General features: G+C 43.8%; 1 protein-coding gene and 1 non-coding gene across 3 annotated transcripts in view; one reads left to right on the forward strand and one right to left on the reverse strand.

Moving 5' to 3' along the window:
* SORL1 (sortilin related receptor 1) overlaps positions 1 to 21,173 on the forward strand; it is a 289,661-nt gene that overhangs the window by 224,324 nt on the left and 44,164 nt on the right. For both annotated transcript variants that reach the window (XM_055273513.2, XM_055273512.2), the window contains exons 23-29: positions 1,747 to 1,860; positions 5,831 to 5,953; positions 8,851 to 8,970; positions 15,031 to 15,156; positions 17,884 to 17,991; positions 19,690 to 19,821; positions 20,929 to 21,060. In XM_055273513.2, the coding sequence (XP_055129488.1) occupies positions 1,747 to 1,860; positions 5,831 to 5,953; positions 8,851 to 8,970; positions 15,031 to 15,156; positions 17,884 to 17,991; positions 19,690 to 19,821; positions 20,929 to 21,060 (855 nt within the window). The remainder of the gene's footprint in view (positions 1 to 1,746; positions 1,861 to 5,830; positions 5,954 to 8,850; positions 8,971 to 15,030; positions 15,157 to 17,883; positions 17,992 to 19,689; positions 19,822 to 20,928; positions 21,061 to 21,173) is intronic.
* Positions 1,378 to 1,450, reverse strand: TRNAK-UUU (transfer RNA lysine (anticodon UUU)). The gene has a single exon. It is a non-coding gene; the product is annotated as a tRNA-Lys (tRNA).

Here is a 21,173-nt window from a genome sequence, read left to right on the forward strand (position 1 = left end):
AGACACAGTCCATTAAGGAGTTCTGTGTGTAATTAGTATTTTATAATGTTGATGTACTGTATTCACTACCCAATAGACTCAACTGGTGTCATGGTTATCCTTCTTAAAGCATTGTATCGGCTTCTAAATATTTCTTCCAGCCTCCTCCTCTCCTTTGATTTTAACTAAAAGAGGAAAGCAAGAGGCTAGTATGGGACATTTCCTTCCCTGTATACATGTGTGCTTGGCATTCCTCCTCCCGCTTTACCATCATGTTACTTCTTGTGGGAAGTCAGGGACCCCCAACGGAGGGACCGGCTGAAGCCATGGCAGAAGAATGTGGATTGTGAAGATTTCATGGACATTTATTAGTTCCCCAAATTAATACTTTTATAATTTCTTATGCCTGTCTTTACTGCAGTCTCTGAACATAAATTGTGAAGATTTCACAGACACTTATCACTTCCCCAGTCAATACCCTTGTGATTTCCTATGCCTGTCTTTACTTTAATCTCTTAATCCCATCATCTTCGTAAGCTGAGGAGGATGTATGTCGCCTCAGGACCCTGTGATGATTGCATTAACTGCACAAATTGTAGAGCATGTGTGTTTGAACAATATGACATCTGGGCACCTTGAAAAAAGAACAGGATAACAGCAATGTTCAGGGAACAAGAGAGATAACCTTAAACTCTGACTGCTGGTGAGCCAGGTGGAACAGAGCCATATTTCTCTTCTTTCAAAAGCAAATGGGAGAAATATCGCTGAATTCTTTTTCTCAGCAAGGAATATCCCTGAGAAAGAGAATGCGTTGTGTCTCTGAGGGTAGGCCTCTAAAATGGCCGCTTTGAGGGGCAGCCGTCTTTTATGGTTGAAGCTGTAGGGATGAAATAAGCCCCAGTCTCCCATAGCGCCCCCAGGTTTATTAGGATGAGGAAATTCCCGCCTAATAAATTTTGGTCAGACCGGTTGTCTGCTCTCAAACCCTGTCTCCTGATAAGATGTTATCAATGACAATGCGTGCCTGAAACTTCATTAGCAATTTTAATTTCACCCCGGTCCTGTGGTCCTGTGACCTTGCCCTGCCTCCATTTGCCTTGTGATATTCTGTTACCTTGTGAAGCACGTGATCTCTGTGACCCACACCCTATTCGTACACTCTCTCCCCTTTTGAAATCTCTAATAAAAACTTGCTGGTTTTACGGATCAGGGGGCATCACGGAGCCTGCTGACATGTGATGTCTCCCCTGGACACCCAGCTTTAAAATTTCTCTCTTTTGTACTCTGTCCCTTTATTTCTCAGACCAGCCGACACTTAGGGAAAATAGAACAGAACCTATATGAAATATTGGGGGTGAATTTTGCCCAATATCTGGCTGAATTTCCCCCGATATCTGGCGCCTGAACAGGGACTTGAACCCTGGACCCTCAGATTAAAAGTCTGATGCTCTACTGACTGAACTACCCAGGCTCAACTCACAGAACCTGGCATCACGGAACCTACCGACACGTGATGTCTGCCCCGGACACCCAGCTTTAAAATTTATCTCTTTTGTCCTCTGTCCATTTATTTCTCAGACTGGCCAACACTTAGGGAAAATAGAGAAGAACCTATGTGAAATATCGGGGGTGAATTTCGCCCGATATCTGGCTGAATTTCCCCCGATAGTTACTAAAGGAAGGGAAACTCAAAAGAGAAAGTCCTATGATCCAGCAGTAAGAATAATATCGGTTTCATTTCCTCCCCTGCTGCACTCTGATGGGCAGAGAACACCTGTCTCCGCAACCAGTATCACTGCAGCAACGGGAACTGTATCAACAGCATTTGGTGGTGTGACTTCGACAACGACTGTGGAGACATGAGCGATGAGAGAAACTGCCGTGAGTCTTCTGGATTGGACATTAAGCATTTGCCATTACTCAGAAGGCTGGTTGGCTCTTCCCAGGCTGAGGGCCTAAGGTCTAGGGTGGGGGCCACCCATGATTGGTGATGCCCATCTAAGTTGATGGGGCTTGGATGACAGAGAAAACATATTTCCATATACAGGTAGATATTAGATACATAGGATTAATATTATATACATAATATTTTTTTAACCACCCCAGAAGTACCACTCATTACAAGAGATTTATAAATAAACATCACATGGCTGAAACTGAATTGATTTGGCAATCTGGGCTCTAATCTTGGCTGTGGCTCTGTAATAAAGCTGGTGACTTGGGGCGAGTAAACAGGTGATATTCTTTGATTTGGAAATTCAATATTCAGCCTTTTTAGGGATGGGAAATGAGTATTTACTCCAGTTGGTTGATGTTGGCTACCTACCAGGCTCAAGAGAGATTGTTTTCATTGGTTAGTAATGCATAGCTTGGACTACAGTGTGGGGCCATTGGTGTACATGCCATGTAAATGTCATCTTTAGGCTGTATAATTTTTAAGGTCTGACTTCTGAAGTATAAGACTGTGGTTAGCAGAAGTTAAAGAAAACCAAACAACCACAAATAACAGATAGTTTATTAACCACAAATTTTCACTATCTTTTTTTCACTTAATTTTAATAGCTTCGACATTATCTTATAAGGAGATGATTTGCCCTTTTGTCAGTCATGCATTCACTCAACAAGCAGTTGCTATACACCCTGTGTTCCAGGCTCTGTGCTGGGCCTGCATATATATTGCCGATGAAGGCGGAAATGGAGTTCACAGGAGTCGGAAAAATAGGCAGTTACAGTAGAGTGATGGGCACTGTGATGCGGAAGTGTCATGTGCATGTAGGGTGGGCACCCAAAGCAAACTTGGGCAGGCCTTAGCAAAGAGCTCTGGAGAGTGTCTGGGGTGAACCAAGCAGAGGTGGAGGGAATCAATTCACAGGCAAGGGAGCAGCATGTGGGGAAGCTGGCATGGCCAGGAAACTGGTTTGAGTTATGGAGAATGTACATGGGCACAGGGGCCAAGGTGAAGTTGGATAAGTGGGCAGGGCCCAGGGCAGCAAGGGCTTTGTGGACTTTATTGGAGAAGCAGTTGGGAACCACTTATGTGATGTGATAAAAGTTCATCTTTGGAAGGATAAGTAGTGGGCAGAATGCATTTGATGGAGAGAGACCAGAAGCAGGAACCAAGTCAGAGGCTTCTCTTTTAAATATTTTACCTTTGGCAACCCACGGGCTCATTTACCCATTTGTACTGTAAGAACAGATTAATGGGAAGCTCTAGATACTCATTTGGCCAGTCACCCATGGGGCCTGTGCCTGGCTCTCCTGCCACTTCACCCAGAAAGCAACTTGAGAAATGTCCAGCTCATTAAACACGTCTGGGCCCTGCAATCCTATAGACTACCCCTTTTGGCTGATAGTGGGTTATGTACAAAGCCTTTCCTTAATCGTTTTCCCTTGGCTTCAGAGGATGCCTTTCACACCCAGGGAGAAGAGCTTATTTGCTGAATGGCAGATTTGGGAAAGCACTAGCCTCTCTGTCTGTGTCTTTTCTGCATAAAATAAGGCCTATAAAGCCTCCTTTATCTCTCAGAGTTGCAGGAAGGTGTGATATTTGTGGGGGAATAGCCAAAGCTCTTTAAAAACATTAATGCTTATTAACAGCATTGAAGCAGATAATGGAAAGGAGTTTATTACATATCTGGATGGGATGGAAGATGCTTCTTAGAATTAACAAGTTACAAGGAAATTGCCCAGACATAATTAGGCACAGTGGAAGCAGTGAGATACAAACCAGATGACCTCATATCCAAGAGTGAGGGACACAGGTGGCACAGCATTCCTCCTTGTGCCCTTGGGCTTGGTTTCTACTAAATGGACAAGCCGAATCTTGTATTGGCTCTGAGTTTTGAGAGGAATGAATACCTGCATCTTTTGGGAGGCACCTGCTACCCCCAGTGGCTTCCTCCCACCCAGCCCCTGAGCTCTGTTGCAGACTGCACAGTTATGCATGAAGTATGGAGCTGGCCCTGCCCTCCTCCCGGCTTGGTGTGAATGTCAACTGGGATTCACTTTCCAGAAACCCCGAGACCTACTTTCTGCTCCGTCATCTCCCTATTTCACCTGGCTCAGGTCTACACATGTCAGATGGAACTGAGGTGTGGAGAGGAGGAACCAGAAGGATTTAAAACTCAGAGCCTGGGAATCAAGAGAGAGGGGCTTATCTGTGCCTGCATGTGTGTCTCCCTCATCAAGGAGGTTGCGTGTGGAGGAGAGAGGTTCCCTGTTTCTAAGCAGGGCTGCAGGAGAGGGACCGCCGTGACTGAGTACTGCCATGTGGGGAGTTAAGTGAGGCACCCCGCCAGCTGCCAGGGAGCAGTGGAGGAGGGGGGACACAGGGATGCAGGAGGGTATTGTCAGTGGGTTTCCCTCCCTCTTACACAGATTCCTCCAGCTGGGTGGCTGTCAGGCACTCAGGATTTTGACGTGAATCCCTGCAGTCTTGTCATTTTGCATTCATCCCCTGCCTCCCACCACGAGCTCAATTACAGAGAAGAAATGGAGCCTCAAATAAGAGCTGCCAGGATGTCTAACAGCAGCATTGCTATTTGGCATTTCGTGCACGACAACCCCTCCCCCGTGCCAGGATTCTGTTCTGCCACATTTTACCTCCTGGGTCAGCCTTTCACTGCTCCTGAGAGCAGCCTGCCTTCCCCTCGCCTTTCCTGGAGGGTGTTTCATGGGGTGCCAGGGATTGTGCTTAAGCACAGGAAATATCTACTTAGGAGAGGAAGAAAAATCTAATTCTATATCCTTTCTAATGCCAGAAGGACATGAGGAATGATGAGGCAGAGAAGTGACATTTGTTTAGAGCCCATTATATTTACATCCTATTTAACAGGCTCTGGTTCTAAACTTGTTCCCTGGTTTATCTTCATAATAATGCTACCAAGTAAAGGCAGGTTAAGGAAGTCGTAGGTAGCAGACTCAATTCAAATCTAGTCTTTCTGGCTGGGCAGGGTGGCTCATGCCTGTAATCCCAGCACTTTGGGAGGCTGAGGCAGGTAGATCACTTGAGGCCAGGAGTTCGAGACCAGCCTGGCCAACATGGCAAAACCCCATCTGTACTAAAAGTACAAAAATTAACTGGGGCTGGTGGTGGGTGCCTGTAATCCCAGCTACTCGGGAGGCTGAGGCTGGAGAAATCGCTTGAACCTGGGAGGCAGAGGTTGCAGTGAGCCGAGATTGTGTCACTGCACTCCAGCCTGGGCAACAGAGCGAGACTCCATCTCAAAAAACAAAAAAATCTAGTCTCTCTGACTGTAATCTCAAGCACTAGCACACGTTATCTTACCCAATTTTACTGTTGAGAAAACTGAGCCGCAGGGAGATTAAAATTAATTTCCCCAGGAAGAGGTAGAGCCAGGATTTGATGCCCAGTCTTGACCGACTGCAGACACAGCCTATGTTACTAATGTAGAATTCTACCTCCATGCTGCCTTTACCATCTGTACAATGAAGTGCTAACTTCTTGTGTGAAATTGAGCTTCTCTAATGGTAGTTTTGTAGATAAAGGTATTTCTGTCACTTATTTAGGAAGACACTTTTCACGTCTGAAGGGATCTTAGGAGGTAATCTAGCCTGTCACTGTCTTTCCCCAACAGATGACAGTTTCTCACTTTTCCCAGTCCTGTTCTGATCTGGAAGCTGTCCACAGAAAGATATGCCCTTATCTCTCTTGGTTGTAAATTTCAGGCTCTCATGCAATTTATTTCTTCTATAAGTCTAGGTTTAATTTCTGTTGCTACAATTAGTATCTGCTTTCTTCTATTTTTTAATTGGTTTTCCAGTAGGTTGTTTACATTTGTGGAAAATGAATTGTACCTAAGGAATATGTTGTCTTTCTCTCCCATTTTAGCTACCACCATCTGTGACCTGGACACCCAGTTTCGTTGCCACGAGTCTGGGACTTGTATCCCACTCTCCTATAAATGTGACCTTGAGGATGACTGTGGAGACAACAGTGATGAAAGTCATTGTGGTAAGGGGACACCACATCCTGAAACCCTGCTCTGGAGAGGGCGGTCATCGTGCTCCCTCACGGGGCTGTACTGGTGTGTACTGGTTTTCTGATAGCCGTCTCAGGATTTATGATATTCTAGCTGGATGGCTTTCTCCATCCACATGGTGGGATTGAGTCATTTCTCTGTCCATTCTTAAAGAGCTTGTTTGCTGCTTTTCATGAGGATTCAGTTCTGCTGGAGACACTTGATCCAGAGTTAATGGGAATCTAGGGTCCCATTAATCCTGGATCAAGTGTCTCCAGCGAACTGAATCCTCATGATTCACGGTCAGAAAAGATGGAGCCTGGACTCAGCTCCTGTCACCTACTCTTAGATTAGCCTTTGTTTTCTAATCTGAAAAATGGGGAAATGGACCCTGCTTTGCCTTGGAGAGATGCTATAAGGATGAAAGGTGATGATAAGGAAGTAAATTTCTGAATGAATTCAGGGGGTTATTAACAGCTCTACAGGCTTGGCCCACATGTCTCAGTGGGTGTGAGATTAGCCTGCTGAAGACACAAATCTGCACCTCTGTGAACTGTTCTTTTTTTTTTAACCAATTTAATTCATTCAACTCTGTTATTATTAGAAGTTAGCAGATGGTATAGGCATTGAGTGAGCATCTGTTTTCTGAATGGACCCTTTTATATTTAGAAAAACAGTGGGTTACAATTCCAAGGAATGATAGAGATTCTCTGGTCCAATCCTTTTAATTTCTACTTTCTAAAGTGACTGAGGTCTGTAGAGGTCAGGGGGCTTATTCAAGGTGACACAATTAGTTTGTGTCAGAATGGGGAACTGGAATCCATGTCTCCCGTTTTCTAATCCACCACTATTTCTGTTGCACAGTACCTCCTTGTCAGTTTCATGAGACCCATCTTAGTTAACAGTCCCTGGTCCCAGACTCATAGTTGCTGACCACTGAAGGAGACATTATGCAATCAGCATGGTGTGCCAGATTGAGGCATGAGAGGGAAGTGAGAGTGGAGGCCAGACGCTGACCCAGACATGGTGATGAGTTGGCCAGGCCCTACTGGGCCCTCTCTCCCTGTCCACGGGGGGGCAAGTCCAGCCACGCTGTGCTTATGCACATGGACACAGCCTGCTTGATTATGAGCAGGTGGTTTGACTCATAGCAGCTGAAATAAGGGGAGCAAGGGCAGCTTGTAAATCATCTCAATGCAAGTTAACCAGCAGAGCAGGGCCTAAGTCATTTCCACACAGAAAATACCCCTAGCCTGGCTCTTGGAAGGTTTTTAAACAATTCCCAGTTTTTCTTCTTCAAGTGCCTGAAAACATGTCCTTGGAATGCGCAACTATTTTCCCTTCGTCCCTGCCATTTCCTTCCCGGCACTCTTAAAAGGCTGAAATGTGCGGCTAGTTTTGCCCTAGTAAGAAGGAAACTCCACATGGTTCCCTCTTTCTGGTATCATCAAGCTCACGTACTGGGCACATGTTTGACCGTGAAGCAGTTTCAGCCCCCCGGATCCTCTGTTCATGGCCCATTCTTACTAGTTTGTCCGGAATTCATCCCAGGGTCCCAGTTAGCCCCTTCCTCTGATGCAGGTGCTCTTCATAAGTTTCCAAACTCTTCCTCAAAAATATCTGATTTACTAGCTTTGCCATCAACAAGCCTCTTGGGGAGAATGACTGAAATGGCTGCCTTGGGCCCCATGCTTGGCTGCTCCTGTTTTCTGAGGCTCTGTAAGCTCCATGTGAAAGTTCTATGCCACAGTCTATTTGGGCTGCGATAACAAAATACTTAGTGTAGGTAATTTATAAACAATAGTATTTTGTTTCTCACAGTACTGGAGACTGGGAGGTCCAAGATTGAGGTACCAGCAGACTTATTGTCTAGGGAGGGCCTGTTCCTCATAGATGGTACCTTCACTGCATCATCAGATGGCACCTCTGCTTCTGGAAGGACTGCAGGGAAATGCTTCTATCTGTACACAAGCGTGGCAGAAGGAGTGAACAGCTCCCTCCCACCTCTTTCATAAGGACACTAACCCTATTCATGAAGGCTCTGCCCCCATGACTTAATTACCTCACAAAGGCCCCATCTCTTAATAATATCACATTGGTGATTAAGTTTCAACATACGAATTTGAAGTTTCAACATATGAAGTATAAACTTTTGAATTTTCCTAGCCTCCAGAACCGAGAGAAATAAATTGCTATTGTTTATAAGCTCAGTCTATAGCATTCTGTCTTCATGATCTCCCCAGGAGCTTTGAAGGCTGTTGCCAGGGCAGCCTCCTTCCCCTTCTTGGTCAAGCTCTGCTGGTTGGTTCGTACCAGGCCCCCACCCTTCTAGAGACAGCGCATCCACCCACGTCCCTGGAGCTCTGCCCACAGAAAGTCCCGAGTTATGTTTCCTCCATTTTGGGAGCTCAGCACTGATTTTCCTCTCTCTGACTGAGCGTCTCACAGTGATCAGCGCATGCAGACCTCTCGGCACTCCTTTTCTCAAACCACAGGCTGTGTCTGTAGGAGTCCTCTGTTTCTTGAAAGTTCTACTTCCTGGCCTCCTCTATCACTGTTTCCTAACTTTCTTCCCATCATAGCAAGCATAGAAAATAATATATGTGAAGAGCACTGGGATGAATGGACAAGGATGCTGTTGTCAAGAGGCAAGCAGCTCTAAGGGTCTGAGGGTCTCAGAATCTCGGCCCACCTGTAACCCATTTGCAGCACACTGACTGGAAGCTGCTAAATGACCTTATGTCCCTGGTAAAAGTCTCTTCGTTCATGGTCTCCATGGATCATTGGTGATCATGTGTCCATCTCCATCCTTTATGAGAGCTTTGACACCAGAGACAAAATTCTGAACAAGCTTTTGTCCTCACCTCTCTGTTTATGGTCTCACCTGCAGAAATGCACCAGTGCCGGAGTGACGAGTACAACTGCAGTTCCGGCATGTGCATCCGCTCCTCCTGGGTATGTGACGGGGACAACGACTGCAGGGACTGGTCTGACGAAGCCAACTGTACCGGTCAGTACTTCCTGGACTCAGTTGACAGCACTCATGCGTTCATGCAGTGGTTAACATTATAGCTTTAAACGATCGGAAAATCTAGGCTCTGAGAATTAGCTTGGACCTTAGAAATCAACGAGTTTCATGCTTCTCAAAGAGCTGGTCTTTGATGAGATAAGGAGCCTGTGCCAGAATGTAAATCAACACCCTGCTTTCAACTGACTAAACAGTGTTCTGAGTGATACCGTTGATTTATGTTCTGGCTCAAGCTTCTTATTCATTCAGGACCAGTGTTAAACAGTTTTCAGATCAGCCCCTCGGCTGGGGTCCATACTTTGAGTAAGCACTGAACTAGTTCATGTTTTTTAAATGGAGCATTAGGGGGTTCCCCAGACAATGAAAATGTAAACTGTGTTTGTACCCGTTTTGGGTAAGATTTTATTAAAAGTAAAGATGGAAACAACATGAATGTGCTAGGTGCTATAAGGCAGGGGTAATGTTTTCATTCTTTTGTTGGGTTCACTTATGTTCATTACATTATTTTTATGAATGAGTGGATGAATGGTGGCCATATACGTTATGATGGGGCAGGGCAGACTGGGTGCGATAGGCAGTGGGTAGTACAAGGAGTTGAGAAGCTTGTGGAGAAATGAAAACAAATTCCATTTTATAATCGTCACTTTGCACCCCATTATAGTTTGTCAAAAAAACAAAAATTAAGGACTTTTTGTTCCAGATTTTATTACTGATTGAGTAAATTTGCTCTACACCCTCCTCGAGAAGCTGTTATCCAATTCTGTCTTGAACCCCTCTAGTGATTTTGGACTAGGGAAATAAAGATGTTTCCTTTAAACATTTCATGGTAAGGACAGATCTGTTTTTACACTTGGATAATTCAGACTTCATTGTGTAATTCATTGTTGAGTCAACTTCTCAATTATCTGAAGCCAGTCATTAATCTTGTGAATTATTGGGCTTTTAAATCTCATGTCTTAACCTCCTCTGCCCCCAGAGCATCCCAGCACTTCCTACACTGCCCGGCATCTGGCGGCTCAAAGCACGCCTACTAATTGGTAAAAGCAAATACAAAGAAGGTGCATCTGTTATATCTCAAACCTAAGGATAAATAACTGTGCATTACGCTCTGGCTTAGACTTGCTTCCCCAAGGAGAGAGATGACCTCTTCTTTTACTCTTTTGTACTCTCTGCAGTGTCCAGCACATAATAGAGTACGTGCTCAGAGAACCTTTGTGGATTGAGTCATTTTACGCAACTGCTTCCCTCTATTCGTTTTAGTTTGGAGGTGACCTCATATGGCCTTAAGGGAGTGAGTGGATCTCTTCAAATGCCGTATACATCACAGGGGATATTCTGTGTTGTTACCAAATCCTGTTCGCTTGTAAAGTCCACCCATATTCTTTCCGGCGCAGCCTCTGTGTCTGCACCTCTGCTTCTGAAAAGACTGCAGGAAGATGCTTCTGTCTGTATATAAGCCTGGCCTGCAGAAGGAGGAAGAACCGAGGCCCATAAAGGAGCTGCCGTTGGCACAGGAAACATGTGAATGCTGTTTGGAAGCTTCGGGTTTGGATGGATAATTAGTTAATGGATTAGAAGGGTGCACTTGAACATTGCAGTTTGTAAATTGCAGTATGATTGAACATCTTGTTAACACAACTGCCTTACTCAAATTTGCGTTTCAGCAGTGTGTGGCGGTCTTGCAGAATGAATTGATAATTTCATTTCTGTAGGCAAGCTTGTATAAACTCCTGGTTTTTTCTCTGATTTTCTTCCGGCAAGGGAAACTGGAGAAAACTTAGAGTCCTTGCTGCTCAACTGCAGCCTTGTTCCAAGGGCTGTTCTTCTGAAACTTTCAAGGATGATCCACCTTCTGTGTCATCTCAAAATAGTTGGAGGTCAGATGTGAGCTCATGGTGATGTGTGGCATGACACCTCATTTTCAGACCTGCTAAATTAAGCTGCGTACAGTGCCAAAAGAAATAGGTCAAGGTAGCTGACCTCCTGTTGGCATCAGCTTGGATGCGCACTCTGCTGTGCGTCCTCTTTGCTTTTCTTTTCCTCACTTTTACTTTCCACAGGGCTGTTTATTCGCCTCAACCCACCGCTATTGTTTTTAAACGTATACATCTGATTTCTGTGTGTTTTTTAGGACAATTACCTGTAGACATTTTATTTGTATTCTTAACATCTTTCCTCCTCCTAGATATATGGGGACTTTAGAATTTGTTCCAAATCTCTGCCTACAGTTCCAGTACTAAAATACCTAGTATTTTAAACACGAAATATTTAGTATTTTAGTTTTATATTAAAAAATCCTAAGCTTAACTGTAACTCTTTTTAAATAACCACACTTCTGCATAGGCACACAGGTATTACCAACTACCTTTGTGTCTTGTTGCTAATGCCTCCCACTAATGTACATGCTTCAGGGGTTTTGCAGCAGGAGTCTATGAGTGGCAAACTCTTTCAAGGTTTTGTTAGTATAGACATATCTTTAATCCTCAATCTTGAATTCAGATGGGTTTGGGTTTCTAGGTTTTTAGTAATTTTCTGTATTTTCGTAGAATTCTTCCATTTCTTCCTGGCCTCTTTTGTGTTGGTTTGAATTCTGCTCTTAGTTGTCTGTTCAAATAATAACAGACATTCTTTTCTTTCTAATTACCTTTAGGTTATATTGCTCTTAGTTTTAACTACCTAGGTGTGGAATTATTTTTACTTATCCTGCTTCAGACTTTGTTTGTTTTAAGATCTGAGAATTTTTTGAAAGACAACTCTGGGAAGTTACAGCTACTAACTCTTCAACTATACCTGTTGGCTACTTTCTCTGGTCTTGTCTTCAGCAGTTACTCTAAGCCATTCGTTGGACTGCCTCATTCTGTTGTTCTCTTCCCTCCTGTTTTTATATTTGCTGTCTCTTTGTGACTCTGTGCTAGAATCTGAGCGACTTCTCTAGATTTATCTTCCAGTTCAACAATTCTCTTTTCAGCTAACTCTAATCTGCTGTTTCACATATACATGGAGCTATTTTTTTTTATTTCCATGAGTACATGTTTTGTATCTAGAATTTATGTTTGGTTCTTTTTCAAATCTGCCTTTTATTTTTCAGTTTTTTTTTATACTTTATGTTTTTTCTTCTCTGTCATTAATCATTCAAATTGTGATGATAGTCATTTTTTTCTTCATGCGCTTACTTTTTTTTTTTTGAGACAGGGTTTTGTTCTGTCTCCCAGGCTGGAGGGTAGTGGCGCGATGACAGCTCACTGTAGCCTTGACCTCCTGGGCTCAATCCATCTTCCCGCCTCAGCCTCTTGAGTAGCTGGGACTACAGGCATGTGCCATCGTGCCTGGCTAATTTTTGTATGTTTTGTAGAGATGGGGTTTCACCATATTGCCCAGCCTGGTCTCGAACTCCTGGGTGCAAGTGATCCTCTTACCTCATCCTCTCAAAATGCTGGGATTACAGGTATGAGCTACTGCACCTGGTCCCCTTCTCATACACTTTTTTTTTTTTTTTTTTGAGACAGGCTCTCACTCTGTCACCCAGGCTAGAGTGCAGTGGTGTGATCTTGGCTCACTGCATCGTCTGTCTCCCACGTTCAAGCAATTCTCCTGCCTCAGCCTCATGAGTAGCTGGGACTCCAGGTGTGCGCCAGCAGGCCTGGCTAATTTTTGTGTTTTTAGTAGGGATAGGGTTTTACCATGTTGGCCAAGCTTGTCTCTAACTCCTGATCTCAAAGTGATCCACCCCCCTCGGCCTCCCCAAGTGCTGGGATTACAGGTGTGAGCTACCACGCCTCATGCACTTCTTAATAGTCTAGTGCCTTATAAGAAATAAGGCAGTACTTTCCCTGTTATAGTACTTATTTCATCCATTCTACTCTGCCCATGTTTGGTTAATGCTTTTAATCAGGTGTTCCAGCAGGTCTTGATGCATCAGGAAAGTTCTGCCTGAGTCAAAGATTAAGTTGTAGGATATTGACCTATATTAGAAACCTGATATTAGATTTCCATGATTGTTTACCACATGAACCTCACCATTCTTATAGTTACAATGAATCCTACCATACAGAGGATTCTTTTTCTTCCCTAAATTCTTCAGTCTGGATTAAAGTCCATCTCTTCCATCCTTGTAATTAAAAAAAAAATTATGTATGCAGTATTTACCGGGCACTCAAAATCAGAGCTAGTAAGTTACTAAGAAGATAGAAAAATCTAGAAAAAGATAATGCATTATGCATTCCAGCCATACGTGGCCACTTGAATGAAATTGTGCAAATTGATTACTCTTTCTGAGCTCAATTTCTGTAATAGAATCTGGAGATCTCAGCCATGCCTCCCAGAATTGTCATTTGGAAACTTCACTAGCACTCTGAAGTGGTTTTCAATTAAAAATGAAATGCAGAGGCTGAATAATAACTAGATTAATATGGCAATTGGTTTAGGCAACTTTATATTTTATGAATGTGAGCAAGGTGTCGGTGAGGGATGTTTTGAGAGGCTGTCAGACTTGTGACACGAATAAATCAAAAGTATTCCAGGCGATGGCTGTTACTGGGGCAGAAACTCATGTAGCATGCATGATATATTTATTCCTCTTATCAGAAATAAGTATAGCTTTTAAAGATGTTTAATGGATTCTGAGTGCCAAAGATTGTAAATATTGAAACTTCTTATAGTTGTATATACATCCTGCCAAATATAGCCTTGGTCCTTGGAGAGATGAGAAGACATAGATAATGAGCCACCACTTGTTTTAAAGTGGTTTGAAAAATCAGCTTCTTTGGATTTCTGACCATTGCAAAAAATAGCCTCAAATGCAGTAAAATTCCTGAGGACATCACAAACCAATTTCCCCAGTCCTTGGGCAGCTTACTGCCAACTATCCCAGTTGAATAGAAAACTATAGTTTGCTCTCAGCAACCCACTTCTGTGTGTTTTGTTTCTTTCTGTTGTGGAGTCATCCTCTCCACACAGTTAAACTAACAGAGAGCCCATCTATCTAGGTTCTATTATTTTATGCTGGTTGTAAACAAGGCCAGTTCTGGCTTGCATTCAGCAGTGAACAGACACAAACAGCTTTCTGTTTCAGAGGAGGAAGAGGAAATCAGATGGAGAGGACCGTTAGGAGTGTTGGTTGGGTTGGAGGCACATATTATGCATTTGAACTAGTGTTTGACTGAGTTTTTGAGGTGGTTCTAAATGACTTCCAGGTGGCCTCAGCCCATGTGTGCAGAGGAGGCTGTTCATGTTTAACAGTGACTCTCTGTTTCACTAGCTTCTTTTTTGCTTTTAGTGATTATAGTGGACACAACATATTATTGGCTGGTAGATGTTGCTCTCAACTCTACAGAAAGACAATTTCAGGTTCTTAGGTCTGCTTTCATTGTGATTTTGGATGACTCTTTTATATTCCTTTGGCCTGAGGTTTTTCACATTTGAAATTGGGTTTTGTTTTTGTTTTTGTTTTTAAATTGTAATGTATGGCCTTCCAGAACTTAGCAGGGCCCTTAGGTATCACCGTAAGGATGGTGAATTTGAGGTCACCACACAGTGGCTGCACCACGTCCAGGACTCCATCTCCTGAGCACAGGCTGCTGCTCCTTATTTCTCAGCATCTGGATAAGTAAGAGGATTTAGGTGAGAAGGCAAACTACTAGGGTATAGTAGAAGAAGTGCAGGCTTGGGCCTTGGACTGCCTTGGTGTTACTATTTAATGATCTCTAATTTTCCTATTCTCTCTAAGCCTGTTTCTCATTTGTGAAAGGGGAATAATCCTTACCTCATAGGTTGTCATGAAGAGCAAGTGATTTTTTAACGTGTGCATCTGTGCCTGGGCAATGGCCTGGGTCATGTTTATAAATCCACAGGCTCAAGTCCATCAAGGGAGCTGCCCAAGGTCAGCCCAAGTGCCCAATTCCCAGCCGAGGAGAAACCCAGGTGCTCCCACAGTTCAGACCTTATTCCTACCTCGTGCAAACCTCTTTTCAGCCCACCACCTTGCACAGTTGGCGGGGGATGGAGATGAGGGGTGTGCGACTGTGTCTCTCTTCTCTGTTACAGCCATCTATCACACCTGTGAGGCCTCCAACTTCCAGTGCCGAAATGGGCACTGCATCCCCCAGCGGTGGGCGTGTGATGGGGATACAGACTGCCAGGATGGTTCCGATGAGGATCCAGTCAACTGTGGTAAATGCGAATTCCCCAGCTCCCTCCCTGAGCCTCCCCAGTGTCTGCTGTTCAGGAAGAGAGGCAACAGAGAGCCAGGGGATGAAATGCTGTTCTCCTATGCCCATATTTACAGTCTGAAACTGAATAAACCCATCTACTTTCTATGTTATATTGCCATATGATGTATCAGATTATATTATATAGTCTTAAGAGTTGCAGGCAAGCAGTTTCCCGACACACAAACTATATAAAATGCTGCCACATAAACAAAATATATAAAATGCTTTTTGAAACCGAATATGTTTAAGGTTCTCTATCCTTTTGCCAAACGTTCCAAATTTTCAGGGGATGTTAGTTGTCTACATGTTGTTATACATTCTACTCCTTAAGTAAAGATGTTTATGCAACTCTGTTTTTCTGTAGTAAGCATTTTCATGGAAGATGCATACTCACTTTATACTACCATAACCTAGTTTACATGGTTGCTTCCTGGTTGGGTGTTTGAGGTTTTTAGATTTATACTGTTTGCTAGTACCACTATTCGTGTCCTTGGAAATGGCCTGATTTTTCTTTGAGATATTTTCTGAGAGGCGTTCTTCAGTATGGAGTTGTAAGGTGAAAGGTTCTGACCAGTTTTTGAGTCTCCCTGTTACCAGATTGGGTTTCCAAGGGATTACATCAAATGTGTCTCTACTAGTAATACGGTGCATGTTTCCCCAAGTCTCCCTTGATATTAGATTTGTATCTTTTTAGTTGCTTCCACTAATGTAATATGTGTGTTTGCCTCATGTAGTTTTCATTTATACCTCTTTTAAAATACTTTTTCTACCTAGTGACATTAACCGTTTCTCCAAATAGTGGTGCTTGTTTACTGTTTCTGTCTGATATCCTTTGGCTAATTTCCCAGAAATGATTACTTTTTACAGGATTAAAACACATTTTCATGCTTATACCTAATCCTCAAGGAACTATTCTACACAGAGCTCAGTTTGCAAAGGCTATCTATGACTGCCTCATTAGAAGTGATTTTCTTTCTTTCTTTCTTTCTTTCTTTCTTTCTTTCTTTCTTTCTTTCTTTCTTTCTTTCTTTCTTTCTTTCTTTCTTTCTTTCTTTCTTTCTTTCTTTCTTTCTTTCTTTCTTTTTTTTGAGATAGGGTCTCACTCTGTCACCCAGGCTGGAATATAGTAGTATGATTGTGGCTCACTGCAGCTTCGACCTCCTGGGCGCAAGCCATCTTCCTACTTCAGCCTCCTGAGTAGCTGGGACCACAGGGGTGGGCCACCACGCCCAGCTAATTTTTGTATTTTTTTTGTAGAGATGAAGTTTTCGCCATATGGCTCAGGCTGATCTCAAACTCCTGGGTTCAAGTGATCTGCCCACCTCGGCCTCCCAAAGTGCTGGGGTTATAGGCATGAGCCACTGCGCCTAGCCAGAACTGATTTTCAAGTCCAATTCCTGGCAATAACTTTTTGCTCGGGAGAAAGGGTGACCTAGTACTAAAGATTCTGATCAAGATACCTTAGTTCTAGTTTAATTTCCCCTGGAACTGTTGTGAAACCTCAGACTCTTAGCATTTCTAGGCAAACTTTCTCCAAAACAGCTTTGCTTTAGAATTCCTCCAGAATTAAGGTGGTGAGTGATTTAAAGAGCTTTATAAAACTAGGATTTCATACTAAAGATTCATATTGTGCTTTTTCTATTCATTGAAGCTTTTCTTTTTCTTCTAAAAAGTATACTTAGGTCAGGTACGGTGGCTCACGCCTGTAATCCCAGCACTTTAGGAGGCTGAGGCAGGAGGATGGCTTGAGCCCAGGAATTTGAGATCAGCCTGGGCAACATGGCAAGACCGTATCTCTACAAAAATCCAAAAATTAGCCAGGCGTAGTGGCACATGCCTGTGATCCCAGCTACTCAGGAGGCTGAGGTGGCAGGAATGCTTGAGCACGGGAGGTGGAGGCTGCAGTGAACTGTGATCGCGCCACTGCACTCCAGGTTGGGTGACAGAGCAAGAGTCTGCCTTAAAACAAACAAACAAAATATATATATATATATATATATATACACACACACACACACACACACACACACTTATCAAAATGGAAAAGATACAAAAAGGTATAGAGTTAAAGGTTGATCTCCTCACCTGCCCAGTTCCCACTTTTTCCTAATAGGAAACCAGGTTGTATATTCTTTCAGAATATTTTTGTGCATATATAAACAAATTTAAGTATACTCTGTATTATTGTCCTATTTCATACCCATAATGTTTAACTTTGCATATTGTTTTATACCTTGTTTTTTTCACAGAACTGTTTATCTAGGGCATAATTTTTATAGAGCACTTCTTGCATCTCTTTATAGCTGTCTGTGTTCCAGTGTACAGTAATTTATTAAACAGTCTCTTGTTGATGGACTGTTTTCAATCTGTTACACAGTTTTGCAATGCAACACTTGTGGGCCGTTTTCAATCTATTATAAACAGTGTTGTAATGCAACCCTTGTACTTTACATTAAGTACAAGGTCGTAAACTTTTATTTACCTTATTTTTCAGTTGTGAAGTAGAATGCATTTCTACAAAAGTAGAATTACTGGGTCAAAGTGTAAATACATTTGTCATTTTGCTAGTTATAGCCAAATTGCCCTCCCCAGTGGTGGTACCAGTGCATACTCCCACCAGCACTGTGTGTGAGTGCCTGCCTGTTTCCTCCTGGTCATTCTTCTGTATTGTTGAATTCTATTTCAGAGAAGAAGTGCAATGGATTCCGCTGCCCAAATGGCACTTGCATCCCATCCAGCAAACATTGTGATGGTCTGCGTGATTGCTCTGATGGCTCCGATGAACAGCACTGCGGTGAGTTCATTCCTTGCCCCCAGGAAGCACTCAGGCCTGGTGATTATGAGTGAAGAGCGTATATTGGACTAAATCCTGTCATTTCCTCAGTACCTGCTTGTGGTTAGCTTTTAACTGAGTTGATGCCCGAGTACTTGGCTAGGACTCCTGGAGGTTGATCGTGGCAGAGAGACATGGTTTGGTTAAAGGAGAGCAGGAAGGAAGAAAGCAGGGTTGGGGGCGATGGTGGGATTAGTTCGAACTTCAGTGAATGTTATTGTTTAGTTGAAATATGTTCTATTAATTGACCAGTTGTTTTGAATTGGCCACTTATTTCTACTTGATTGGTTTTTATTAGTGTTGCTGAGTATCACTGGGGGTAGAGTGGGGGGATGTGGGTGGGCATTTTTAGGCCAGGTGACCCTCTGTATCTTCAGTTTTCTTTAGCCCCGGAAAGATTGCCTTGGGTCACTGGTGCTCATCCTTGATTATATATTGGAATCACCTGGGGAGCTTTAAAACCTTCTGGTGCCTGGACCTTAGCCCCAGAGATTCTGATTTAATTAGCGTAGGTGTGGCTGGGGCGTTGGGACATTTATGGTGCTCCTGGTGATTCTACTGTGCAGTCCGGACTGAGAGCTAATGTATCAGTGCTGGGAGTGGCAAACTAGCCTGTGGGCAAAATCCAGTCCCTAACCTGCTCTATTAAATGAGGCTTGATTTGCATACAGTAACTACTATTTGTTTACATATTGTATATGGCTGCTCTCATGCTGTAGTGGTGGACTTGAGCAGTTGTGACAGAGTCTGTATGACCTGGAAACCCTGCAATAGTTGCTTTCTAGTTGTGTTAGTTGGGGTTAGTTGGGGTTCTCCAGAGGAATAGGACCAATAGGATATGCATATGTATATATATAGAGAGAGAGATTTATTTTAAGGAATTGGTTCATGCAATTGTGGAGGCTGGCAAGTCCCAGATTTGCTAGACGAGCCTGCAGGCTGCAGACCCAGGGACACACTGAGGCTATAGTTCAAGTCCAAAGGCCGCCAGGCTGCAAACCTTGGAGAGAGCCAGTTGCAATTCAAGTACAAAGGTCTCCTTGCTGTGTCCTCACATGGCCCTTTCTCTGTGTGGACATTCCTGGTGTCTCTTTCTTCTCAAAGGACACTAATTCTTTTGAGTTTAGGCCCCGTTCTTATGTTTTCATTTAACCTCCATTACCTTTTTAAAGGCCCTGTCTCCAAATACAGTCAAATTGGGGATCAGGGCTTCAACATACAAATTTTGGGAGAACACAGTGCATTCCATAATACTAGTTCCTTACAGAAAAAGTTGTCTACCCCCATATTAGAGAGTCAAAATCTGTTAATCATGCTTGAGATCAGGGGGTTTGATGCCAGACAGCTCTGGATTTCACTTTTGGCTTCATCTTCATCAGCAGTGTACTCTTGGCAAAATACTTAATGCTACTGCCCTTGTTTTCTCATTTTGAATTAGCGACAATAAAATATCTCCTGATGTTGTCTTGAGGGTTTAATGATGCACTTTATGTCAAGTGCTTTAGCTCTAGGCTTGGCAGAAAACAAGTGCTCAATAAATGGTGACTTTTACTGTTGCTTCCTGAAGCCACATCTGTACTTGTGTGCACTTGCCCAGGGCTAGAGGGCCCAGCCAGCCGCAGTGCTCATGGCCTCTTGCCCTCTCTGGATCCCTTACAGAGCCCCTCTGTACGCACTTCATGGACTTCGTGTGTAAGAACCGCCAGCAGTGCCTATTCCACTCTATGGTCTGTGACGGAATCATCCAGTGCCGCGACGGGTCCGATGAGGATGCAGCGTTTGCGGGATGCTGTGAGTTGGGGCAGGCAGGGGAGGTGACTCACGGTCACTAAAGAACTTGCACGGGGGTTTGGCCACCCTGGGGTTGTGTCTCTATTTAATAACTCACAGGTCTTGGTTGAGTGTCGAGGGTTTGGCCACTCTGGAGTTGCACCTCTATTTAGCTTATATATCTAGGTTGAGCGTCCAAGCTTGCCTTTTCTGAGAAAGACTTTCCTTTGTTGCTTAAGGAATCCTGCTTTTCAGTCGTGGGTGTATGTATAAAGGGCAGGATGGCGAGTGACCAGGGTCTTGGCTCAAGGGTCGCTGAAAGTGAGAGGGCTTTCTTGCCAGTGCTGTGTCAGATGGCACTCCCAGCGTGCCGTAGCCCCTTACCCTGCCTTGATGATCCTCCCACAACTTGCCCCACTTTGGACCTGTCTATTCATTTTGCTGCTTGAGCTTCACAGGAGCAGGGGCTTGTTTTGTGCATTGCTATGACTCTATCCTAAAACAGTGCCCTCCTTGGAGCAGCTCTTATATTTGTTTGCTGGGACTGCTGTAGGAAAGTACCACAGACCAGATGGCTCAAACAGCAGAAATTTATTTCTCGCAAGCCTGGAAGCCAGCAGTCCAAGATCAAGGTGTCGGCAGGGTTGGGTTCCTCCGAGGCCTCTCTCTGTGGCCTCATAGACGGCTGCCTGGCTGCCTTCTCCCTGGCTCTTCACGCGGTCTTTCCTCTGTCCACATCTGTGTCTAAATTTCCTCTTCTGTAAGGACACCAGGCCTATTAGATTAGGGCCACCCACATCACCTCATTCTAACGTTTCCCCTTTCAAGCCCTTATCTCTAAATACAGTCCTGTTTCTGAGAGACTGGAGGTTGGAACTGAAACACATGATTTTTGGGTGGATAAACTCAGCTCATAACACGATTCAGTAAAGATTCATGGAATGGATTAATTAACAAAGTGTGTGCTGTGTTTAGATTAGGTTTGGCTTTTGCTTTCAAGGCATGGTTTAGCCAGACAGTCCCTTGCCAGAACTCACTGCTGTTCCCCCTTGCTTCTGGGCAGCACTGCTGCTTCCACCCCTCAGCATGGAAGTTTCTGGACTTCACGGATGTTTGTTCCCTCTGTAGCCCAAGATCCTGAGTTCCACAAGGTTTGTGATGAGTTCGGTTTCCAGTGTCAGAATGGAGTGTGCATCAGTTTGATTTGGAAGTGTGACGGGATGGATGATTGCGGCGATTATTCTGATGAAGCCAACTGCGGTAAGATGTCCAATCTGCCTCCTCGCATCCTAATCCTCTGGTTACAGTGATGCCTGCAACCCCTAATCCTCTAGTTACAGTGATGCCTCTAGTTACAGTGATGCCGGCAACCC

This window comes from Symphalangus syndactylus, chromosome 3, assembly GCF_028878055.3.
Source record: "Symphalangus syndactylus isolate Jambi chromosome 3, NHGRI_mSymSyn1-v2.1_pri, whole genome shotgun sequence".
Taxonomy (NCBI): Eukaryota; Metazoa; Chordata; class Mammalia; order Primates; family Hylobatidae; genus Symphalangus; species Symphalangus syndactylus.